Here is an 11,855-nt window from a genome sequence, read left to right as displayed (position 1 = left end):
TTATTGATGTCGAATAAAGTATCCATTATTCATATAACTTCAATTTGTGATCTGTTTTTCTGCGTTAAGCTCATATTTTTTCATACTTCTTCTCAAACCAACGGGGTGGGAGGATAAAATGAATCGTGAAGCGCTGATCAATGTAATCGGTGTACCAGGAAATCATGCATTGAGAGAAGTTCCCCTTTGCTTGGAATGCAAAGTGTGATTAAGTGCGTTATTTTTTGACGCATTATGGAGCACATGCATTGAAGCTTCTCAGCTGTGCTTGTGCTAAGAAAAGGAAACATTTAAAAAATAACGTAACATGATTGTCAATGTAACCTTATGTAAGTAGTGCCTGGAGGATTCAGAGTGTGGAGAAACTCTAGAGACAGCGTGTGTATTAACTTGTGGATTTTTCTGTGAGTATTTGGTGGCAGTGTGACGAAGTTGCTTCTGCAAGATCGCGTTAGCTGCGGAGCTCAGCTCAGAGCGAAATGAGGTGAATGGGAGGGGAGATGATGACGTCACTCCCCCACCCGCCTCAACTGTCAATCCCCCCACAAACACAGTCTCTCGGAATGTGCATAAGCACAGCCCTTCACCAGCAATTTTAACTTAGTTACAAAGTGATCAAAACTCTCGTTTATACCCTGCGTCCTGTCATTAAACTTGTATCCCGCATTAGTCGTGAGCATGACAAACGCCAGTGGCAGCCTGTCTATGAACTTAATTTAAACTTTAGGTTTACACCGTGCTTTGCTTACGAAGTAGCTGCAGTCATGAATATGCTTGTATGCGTCACTGTGCATGACAAACAGCAGTGGGAGCGTGTCTATAAACTTAATTTAAACTTACGGTTTACACCGTGCTTTGTTTCCGCAGTAGCTAACTTATGAATATGCTTGTATGTGTCACTCGCTCGCTTCTTGTTGTTTCGCTGCCTTCTCAATTGTATAATGTATGTTTTCTTCAGCGCTTTTTGGAGCTCTTCCTTGTTTTCTATGTACTGCGCTCACAGTTAGTTCATGTAATTACGTGGGAGGCATGATGATGTCACACAAAACTCCGCCCCCACGCCCGTCGAGCTGAACTCCATTACAGTATCTGGAGAAAAATAGGTTCCAGTTATGACCATTTTGCGTAGAATTTCGAAATGAAACCTGCCCAACGTAAGTTGTAAGAAATGAGCCTGCCAAATTTCAGCCTTCCACCTACACGGGAAGTTGGAGAATTAGTGATGAGTGAGTCAGTGAGTGAGTGAGGGCTTTGCTTTTTATTAGTATAGATTTTACTTGCATTTTACTTTATTGACAAAAACGTACATCAGTTAGATTTAAAGCTTTGGGTTGCCCTAGCATACACTTTTAAGTTTAATTTGTTTAGATGAGAGAAACCACAAAATACATAAATCAACGTTTTCACATGTTCATCCCTAAAGCTCTACAACTGTGTGCAAATAGATACTTGAAATGCTCAAAAAGGATCTCCTTAATTATTACTACTATTACATTTTGTGTTTTGCAGATGCAAGAGCTCTGTTTGTCATCAGTACATCAGAAAGTCAGATTTATGAGCTGGTGGCTGGAACTTTATCAGAAAAAAATTTGTAAGTGAAAGCCAACTGTGTGTTTAGTTGAAATGTAGTGGTGAGAGCTCCTGCCTCACAGTGCCATGCTGTAAATCTCGACCTGGTCAACGCCTGCGTTGGCTTTTCATGTTCTCCTGTGTGTGGCTGTTTGAATTTTGCCCTCTTGAGAATGGGTTTGGCAAGTGAATGATAGAGATGTTTTTTTTTTCTTTTTTTGCTTGTTTTTATGACTGTTTACTACACATGACTGTTAATGTTAAAAGCATCCTGTAATAATTTATTTATCTAGTCAGAAGATAATGTGAAATATCTATTTCATTTCAGTTTTTTGTCATTATTACCCTACAGTAAAGTGAAAAGTATTTATTGCTAATCCCACTGGTGTTGAAACATGTAGCTCTAGAACAGTAAAAAAAAACAAAAAACAAAAAAAAAAACAATACAACAGGCACAACTTGCTCAACAAAGCAAATTAAAATGTAAATATAATGCACTGATTAAATAAGACCATGAGAAGTGAGAGATTCTACAGGCAATCGGTAATTAAATAAGTGTTGTGAGGTTTGAAGAAGTGTCTAGTCAATTTGTACAGAAATGTGTATATCTGATTCTGAATTTAAACACACTAAGAAATTAAAGGTAACACAGTGGTGGATAGATAAGGAGGTAAAAAGGGAGTTGCAAAGGGAAAAGTAACTGTAGAAAGAGCATAAGACTAGTAACTCAAGCACTAGCTGGAGGGCTTGAGAACAACAGTTAACAAGTATATTATGAAGGCTGTTAAAAGACAAGTGGGTATAAAAAGACCAGTCAGAGTGGAGGTGGAAGAGTATTAGGAACATTAAAGATGAGCTAGAATATATAGATGGTGAAATAATAAATGCTTTGAACTTCCATTTTATTGAAGTTTATATGTATAGAGAAGTTGATGATCTCTCAAAAGTAAAAAGGACAATTGAAGAGGTACTTAATAACTTGGAAATGGTAGAGGGAGAAGTGTTGCTTAGATTAAATAGTCTGAAATCTAACAAATCAATAAAACTAGATAACGTTTATCCTACAATGCTTAGCACTAGAATCCCAGAAGCCTATGAAAAAAGTTGTAATCCCGGGCCATCTTAAATTCCTTTGCACCTCATCATCAGTGTCTTTCTTTTGTAAATGTGTCGATCAGTACAAGCAGCCTGCTATCCCATCCTTACCACCAACAAAGCTGAAGTTCTCCCTGCTCAAGTCTTGTTTGTTTGGGTGTGAGGTGCCTGGAATTATATAGGGTAAATAATATATCGTTATTTGGAATAAATACCGTACATTTTATGTATGTTGCAGGTCTACAACGATCCGTGTAAATGTAGGATGACAAGAAATATTGAATAAATAGCTAAAACAGTCCAAATATCAAATAAACACTTCCACAGAATTCTTTGGTTTTAAGATGACTGATGATACAACAATAAACATTCAAATAAGCCTACACTGAACTATTGATTGTTGAGAGTCCTGCATACTGCTGATATAAAACCCGGACTGGATCTCAAAAACCAAAGCTATTGCTGGCCATTCTGAAGTGAAGTTATATTAGTAAATGTTCTATTAGTGACCTGAACATTATTTTGCATCCATTATTCTTTGGGTTTAGCCTCTTTTATCCTAAAGGATAAATACTTTAAGGTGATTAGATTATAAATTAATGGTTTAATACAAATGAGTGCATTAATTGGCATATAGTTACTACTTTTTTCAATTGAAAGTTAACTTCATATGTTACTGTCAATCTGATGTCGCATATCCTACATATGTAGCGTTCTCCATATTTAGTTTCCTATGTTATGTAGTTTGTGTGTGTGTGTTTTTTTTTTTCCTCCTGATTAAAACATATATAGCTCAGCAGTCTCTGAGGCAGTGGCTGTGATCAGTTTGCCTTACCTGCTTAAGGAGGAAAAGGTATACTGTACACTGCTTTGATATAACAGGGAGCTTCTATGTCTTTCCCAGCTTGGACATAATTGTGAACATCAGAAGGTGAACAGTTGCACATTGCTAGGATATTAATTGAGACAAACATTTTTTTAGGTTCTTAGGCATTGATGGAAACATGGAGATTAGGTGAGATTCATACTTTGCAATTAGTTGCTGTCTTGGCCAGTTGCTTTTGCCTAGAATGTTAGGCTGGCTTGACAGTTTGAATGTGCATTGATTATCCTGTCTGCCTACACCTACCTCCATTGTGCTAGTGGCCACATTGCTTTAGTACCTGACATAAATAAGCACAATTTCTTCAGGATCCTCAAGAGTATGGATCAATCTTCACCATTGAGAACAGCTAGCTGCTTTAGGACTCATTCTTTCATTGGATAATCTGATACAGTGCATCCGGAAAATATTTATAACGTATCACTTTTTCCACATTTTGTTATGTTACAGCCTTATTCCAAAATGGATTAAAATCATTTTTTCCCTCAGAATTCTACACACAACACCCCATAATGACAACGTGAAAAAGGTTTACTTGAGGGTTTTGCAAATTTGCTACAAATAAAAAAATTGAGAAAGCACATGTACTTAAGTATTCACAGCCTTTGCCATGAAGCTCATAATTAAGCTCAGGTGGATCCTGTCTCCCCTGATCATCCTTGAGATGTTTCTGCAGCTTAGTTGGAGTCCACCTGTAGTAAATTCAGTTGATTGGACATGATTTGGAAAGACTTACATCTATCTACTGTATATAAGGTCCCACAGTTGACAGTTCATGTCAGAGCACAAACCAAGCATGAAGTCAAAGGAATTGCCTGTAGACCTCCGAGACAGGATTGTCTCGAGGCACAAATCTGGGGAAGGTTACAGAAACATTTCTGCTGCTTTGGAGGTCCCAATGAGCACAGTGGCCTCCATCATCCGTAAGTGGAAGAAGTTCGAAACCACCAGGACTCTTCCTAGAGCTGGTCAGCCATCTAAACTGAGCGATTGTTGGGAGAAGGGCCTTAGTCAGGGAGATGACCAAGAACCCAATGGTCACTCTGTCAGAGCTCCAGAGGTCCTCTGTGGGGATAGGAGAACCTTCCAGAAGGACAACCCTCTCCACAGCAATCCACCAATCAGGGCTGTATGGTAGAGTGGCCAGATGGAAGCCACTCCTTAGTAAAAGGCACATGGCAGCCCGCCTGGAGTTTGCCAAAAGGCACCTGAAGGACTCTCAGACCATGAGAAACAAAATTCTTTGGTCTGATGAGACAAAGATTGAACTCTTTGGTGTGAATGCCAAGCATCACGTTTGGAGGAAACCAGGCACTGCTCATCACCAGGCCAATACCATCCCTACAGTGAAACATGGTGGTGGCAGCATCATGCTGTGGGGACGTTTTTCAGCGGCAGGAACTGGGAGACTAGTCAGGATAAAGGGAAAGATGACTGCAGCAATGTACAGAGACATCCTGGATGAAAACCTGCTCCAAAGCGCTCTTGACCTCAGACTGGGGCAACCGTTCATCTTTCTGCAGGACAACGACCCTAAGCACACAGCCAAGATATCAAAGGAGTGGCTTCAGGACAACTCTGTGAATGTCCTTGAGTGGCCCAGCCAGAGCCCAGACTTGAATCTGATTGAACATCTCTGAAAGATCTTAAAATGGCTGTGCACCGACGCTTCCCATCCAACCTGATGGAGCTTGAGAGGTGCTGCAAAGAGGAATGGGCGAAACTGGCCAAGGATAGGTGTGCCAAGCTTGTGGCATCATATTCAAAAAGACTTGAGGCTGCAATTGCTGCCAAAGGTGCATCGACAAAGTATTGAGCAAAGGCTGTGAATATTTATGTACATTTGATTTCTCAGTTTTTTTATTTGTAATAAATTTGCAAAAACCTCAAGTAAACTTTTTTCACGTTGTCATTATGGGGTGTTGTGTGTAGAATTCTAAGGAACAAAATGAATTTAATCCATTTTGGAATAAGGCTGTAATATAACAAAATGTGGAAAAAGTGATGTGCTGTGAATACTTTCCGGATGCACTGTGTGTGTATGTATGTATATGTATGTATGTATGTATGTATGTATGTATGTATGTATGTATGTATGTATGTATGTATGTATGTATGTATGTGTGTATATATATATATATATATATATATATATATATATATATATATATATATATATATATATATTGTGAACGATAGGGGGCGTCCTCGCTCCCTTGAACCCCTGTCCACGACTCAGACACCAGGTAAAAGTCCTCAAATCGACTTTATTTTTCTTCCACAGTGTACAAAGCACACTCTCCTCCACAATACTCATATAACTCACAATAATACTCAATAATAAACAATAAACCAATCCTCCAGCTCCCAGGCAGCGTTGCCACCCTTCCACCCAGCTCAGCTCGTTGTCTGGGAGTTCCCATAGTCCTTTTATACTCCCTGACCCGAAGTATTTCTGCCCAATAGTCCACAAGTCCTTTTCCCTTCCGGGTCAGGGTAAATAGTCCCTTTCTTCAACCCGTCAAGTCCGTCGCTCTTCCTGTGACGAACCTCCGGGTCACAGGCACTGAAAAAGCCCTCGGTCCTCCCTGCAGCTCCCTCCTGTGGCCCCCACGGCATCCAGCAGGGCTTTGCATAAAACTCCAATGTCCATGATGCCCTGCTGGTCTTCTGGGGACCTCCACGCTGCAAGGAGGGCTCCACCTGGCTTGGGGGTATTGGCGGGATAAATGGCCGCCATCCATTACATATATATATATATATATATATATATATATATATATATAGTGTTAATAATCAAGCCTTGAAATAATAAAGAGGTTTGGGGCAGCCTGATGCAAAGGTCTTTACAGACAAGAGTCCACAACGGAACTGAACAGGTTAGGAAACATGGCGGATATATAGTTGAAAAGCAGGAACAGGAGGGATCTTGGGACTAGAACCGAAATGAGGTCATCGGGCTGCAACTTCTTGGGATGTGGAAATTATGTCATCAGTTGGTGGGCTCTTCTGTTGGTATGGAAGTGAGGTCGTCTGGGGCAGAACCAGAAGTGACATTGTCCTGAGAGCCAGGCGGAATTTCCTGCATTTGGTCTGCAGGCAGATAAGAGAAAGAATTAGTGCACTCTGCCACCCCCTGGTCTGACTGGGAATTACCGTCTTTATATATACACATACATAATGGGCTTTTTGTTGTTAATTAGATCTGTACTGCTGGGTCAGGTTGTTTATTGTGTTGTTTAAAATTAAGTACAATCCAAAAAAAAGGCCAGTCCAGTAAATTAAAGAATAAACTTTAACATCTTCTGATTTACTTTTTTGATTTTTTTTGTATTGAACTGAATTTTTCTTGCTTATAGGAATGTTTGTTTTAATGTTATTATAATTCTTCTTTTGTGACTCCTGTATTTGGGAAACAAAGAAAAAAATCATAAAAGAAATATCCACTAGAACCTCTTTTAAAGGTAAATGTTGAATTCACCCTAAAAATATCTTAATATCTAAAAAAATCTTTTGTCTGTTCCTAGTACGTCCATGATGTACTCTGTAAAATAGAACATTATGCGATTTGAACATTGTACAAACACCATGTTATATACAGTACTTCGCAGTACAAAGCTTGCTGGGATATTGTAGTACACTTGGTTTGACTAAATACAGAGAGATAACGCTCTGCCTACAAGTCAAAGCATACACTGTTATATGGTAAACTTTCTATTTTTAATAGGGAAAGCTGACATTAAAATAATGATAGAAATACAATACAGTAATTGCAGCACTTTTGCTTTGTATACAAGAGACACAAGATATACATGCTTGCATGTGGGAAGCTGTTGCGTTTGCTACATCTGCTTACATCTCCTATGTCCCATTCTCCGATCAGAATTGCCGAACTCTGTTATAACCTTATGAGACCACAGACATATATGTAGCTGGATGTTGCCTGAATGGGTGTTATGTGGACCAGAGCTCTATTTTCAACAAACCTTCATCCTGGTTTGTTAATTCAGCTGACATCTATGCTCAGTACCTCTTTTTACTGGAATACGCACATCATATGGCTTTTGATTGCTAAGTCATACACTCATCTTTAGTAAAAATGAATGTTGCGACCGTGTTCATTTAGGAGCAAATGTATGTTGAAAAATGCTGTGGTGGCGACTACGATAATCCAAGAAACATTCACCACATGGTTCAGATCAGGTAGGCCTACTGTTGTTAGTCTTTGTTCTTCTAGCATTTCAAATGAAATCCAATCAAATTTGTCACATACAATTATATACACAATACAATATACACTTTATTGAAATGCTTAGTTACTAAACTCAGAGACTGTGCATTAAGTAGAATTTAAGAGGACAATCAAGAATAATGTACAACTTTATAAATATAAAAAATTTTAAATGGCTGAAATAGTATGAGTCATATTAAAATTATAAAAATATGTACAGTGGGTACGGAAAGTATTCAGACCCCCTTCAATTTTTCACTCTTTGTTATAATGCAGCCGTTTGCTAAAATCATTTAAATTAATTTTTTTCCTCATTAATGTACACACAGCACCCCATATTGACAGACAAAAAAAAGAGTTTTTGAAATTGTTGCAGATTTATTAAAAAAGAAAAACTGAAATATCACATGGTCCTAAGTATTCAGACCCTTTGCTCAGTATGTAGTAGAAGCACCCTTTTGAGCTAATACAGCCATGAGTCTTCTTGGGAAAGATGTAACAAGTTTTTCACACCTGGATTTGGGGATCCTCTGCCATTCCTCCTTGCAGATCCTCTCCAGTTCTGTCAGGTTGGATGGTAAAGGTTGGTGGACAGCCATTTTTAGGTCTCTCCAGAGATGCTCAATTGGGTTTAAGTCAGGGCTCTGGCTGGGCCATTCAAGAACAGTCACAGAGTTGTTGTGAAGCCACTCCTTCGTTATTTTAGCTGTGTGCTTAGGGTCATTGTCTTGTTGGAAGGTAAACCTTCGGCCCAGTCTGAGGTCCTTAGCACTCTGGAGAAGGTTTTTGTCCAGGATATCCCTGTACTTGGCCGCATTCATCTTTCCCTCGATTGCAACCAGTCGTCCTGTCTCTGCAGCTGAGAAACACCCCCACAGCATGATGCTGCCACCGCCATGCTTCACCGTGGGGACTGTATTGGACAAGTGATGAGCAGTGCCTGGTTGTCTCCACACATACCGCTTAGAATTAAGGCCAAAAAGTTCTATCTTGGTCTCATCAGACCAGAGAATCTTATTTCTCACCATCTCGGAGTCCTTCAGGTGTCTTTTAGCAAACTCCATGCGGGCTGTCCTGTGTCTTGCACTGAGGAGAGGCTTCCAACAGGCCACTCTGCCATAAAGCCCTGACTGGTGGAGGGCTGCAGTGATGGTTGACTTTCTACAACTTTCTCCCATCTCCTGACTGCATCTCTGGAGCTCAGCCAAAGTGATCTTTGGGTTCTTCTTTACCTCTCTCACCAAGGCTCTTCTCCCCCGGTAGCTCAGCTTGGCCGGATGGCCAGCTCTAGGAAGGGCTCTGGTCGTCCCAAACGTCTTCCATTTAAGGATTATGGAGGCCACTGTGCTCTTGGGAACCTTAAGTGCAGCAGAAATTTTTTGTAACCTTGGCCAGATCTGTGCCTTGCCACAATTCTGCCTCTGAGATATCGAGTATTGAGCTGCGTCTTGCGATTAGTTTAGATGTGTCATATTTGAACAAACACCAATATTATGGGATTCAGCCGTTGTAAATGCCATCTTTAACATTTGCCATTTTCTGAAATGACTTCTCATCCCCCAGGTGTGGTTTCCTCTCAAAAGTAAAAATCACATAAAATATTCAAGCCAGGTGGTTGGTTTTGGTTTGATTTTCTTCCGTATTTATGTGAGTACTTACACAAGCAAACAGAAAACATATTCTTTCCATAAGAAAACTAGTACAGTGGAACCTCGGGTCACGACCACAATTCGTTCCAAAACTGTGGTCGCAACCCGATTTGGTCGTGACCCGAACTAATTTCCCCCATTGTATTTGTATGTAAATACAATTAATCCGCTCCAGACCTACAAACTGTATGTACATATATATTTTTAAAAGATTTTTAAGCACAAAAATAATTATTATACAATAGAATGCACAGTGTAATAGTAAACTAAATGTAAAAACCTTGACTAACACTGAGAAAACCTTGAACAGAGAAAACTAACATTGCAAGAGTTCACGCTATAGCTTTACGAACTGCTGGGAAAAACCCTTAACAACAGAAAAAACTAACATTGCAAGAGTTCACGCTACACCCTTACGAACCACTCGCTGTAAACACTTTTTTTTAATGAGTTTTAAGCACAGGGAAAAAAAGGAAAATATGTAAAATCCATAATTTATACAAAAACTAACCATAAACAACCAAGAAAACTAAGCTTGCATGAGTCGAGTTCTGGCATGAAGGAAGTGAAGAGGAAGAACTAGCCACTTGTAGAAGGATAGTTTTGCAGCAAGTCGCCATGATTCTTCCTGGCTTTCTCACATAACATCGCCTTGCTTACGCTATCCCCTGCAAGTTGCTTCTTGTTCAACCACACTAGCAACAGTTTTTACACCTCTTCCAGCACTTGAGGCCTCTGCTTGGTTAACACTGTAACTCCTTTTGCAACATCAGCTGCTTTAATGGCCTCATTCTGTTTTAGAATCGTAGATTTTGACTTCTTGTACTCAGCGGCAAGATCAATAACACGAACGCCACGCTCATACTTTTCAATAATTTCTTTCTTTAATTCAGTTTCGATTTTCTTCGAACCTTTCTTCTCACCAACACTACCACTCTTCACTTGCTTAGAGGCCGTGGTTAATTGCAAAATTAATTCAAAAGTACACGAAATTGAGCACAAAGAGTTCACAGCGAATGCACGCACATCTGACCGAGAACAATGTACAGGGAGAGACTGAACACGTGTAGAAATCATCGGTGCGTATGAACTGGAAGGGAAATTGGCTTGTTCATCACCCGAGTGGGTGGTCATGAACAGATGCAAAAGTTTTGCAAACTTTTTGGTCGTAACCCGATTTGTATATGTTCAGAGACATTTGTGACCCAAGGTTCCACTGTACCGGGAATATGCAAGAAAATGATAATTTCCAGGTACCTTTTATTGTCACACGGAAAGCCCAGAAGACATGTTTTCTTATACAGGAGGTTGTAATGCTTCATCACTAAGTTTTTAGGCTTTTGCTTTCCAGTAGTGCCCCATAGCCGCCAGTGCAGACATTTTTTAAAATTCATATAAAATGGTTAAATTTAGAATACAGTTTCACATGGCTAATGCATAAGTACCATATTTGTTAAGAAATAACTTTGACTTGAAAAATACAGAAACTTATTCTTTAAACAAATATCACAGCACATTATGGTAAAAGATGAAGACTTTCTTTCACAAATTAAGTATAGACACTGTCTTGGGGGAGAATTTCATTCATCACTTTGTCACTTTTCTTTGCTTGAACGTTCATTTACGCTATTTGGTAAAGGGATCTGCATGTCTAGTTAATAAAAAGTAATATACATATGATCCTGAAAAAATGTTTAGCTGGTAACTGCAACCAGGCAGTACATACCATTATTGAACATTAAGATAAAAGAAATACAAGGAAACAGCTTGGTAATGAATACCACGACAAATTGAATAAATTATCAAGTAGTGTCATGGAGAGCAGGACAACAGAGACCTTCAAATCTCGACTTGATGTTAATTTAGACATTTTAGTTGAATAGGATGGACAAGGTCATTGGGCTTAATAGCCTTTTCTCACCACAATTTTTCTAATGTTCTAACTTAAAACTTGTCTTCTTTGGCTTGAGCTCAATGGGTAACGTAGGTCACTTGGTCACAATTGTACAGCAGCACACAAAAACACAATGTACTATACACACAAAGTGCTTGAACATTAGTAAATAAAAATCCAAAAGTATAAAATTATATTAGGCCAGTTAAAAATAGTAAGAAGAAAAACAACAAAGTTCCGGTCTATTTGGATTTATCTGCTTTAGGCCAACTGATCATAGTGTCCCTCCACAGTCATTTTTCAATGAGTGAAATTGCAAGCATGAGTCAATTATTTCATAAGAATACTGTGGAGTTCTAATGTTGTGTCCATTGTTAGCTATGAAGCTTCCTGTCCAAGGTCATAAGGGGTCTATAGTTATGTTTAGTTTATTGTATGTATATTTCTTAGATATAGTTTGTGCAAGTAGGGCAGGTTGCACCACAAAGACACACAGTGACAGTAATGGTCCACTTTGAATTTTTGGAAAGATGA

General features: G+C 39.2%; 1 protein-coding gene across 6 annotated transcripts in view; it reads left to right on the top strand.

Moving 5' to 3' along the window:
* Positions 1 to 11,855, top strand: part of arhgef11 (Rho guanine nucleotide exchange factor (GEF) 11) — a 209,432-nt gene that overhangs the window by 164,917 nt on the left and 32,660 nt on the right. For all 6 annotated transcript variants that reach the window (XM_039742341.1, XM_039742340.1, XM_039742338.1 and 3 more), the window contains one exon: positions 1,510 to 1,591. In XM_039742341.1, the coding sequence (XP_039598275.1) occupies positions 1,510 to 1,591 (82 nt within the window). The remainder of the gene's footprint in view (positions 1 to 1,509; positions 1,592 to 11,855) is intronic.

The sequence above is a fragment of the Polypterus senegalus genome, chromosome 18, assembly GCF_016835505.1.
Source record: "Polypterus senegalus isolate Bchr_013 chromosome 18, ASM1683550v1, whole genome shotgun sequence".
NCBI lineage: Eukaryota > Metazoa > Chordata > Cladistia > Polypteriformes > Polypteridae > Polypterus > Polypterus senegalus.
The sequence above is the reverse complement of the archived record's forward strand: the minus strand, read 5'-3'. Positions and strand labels throughout refer to the sequence as shown.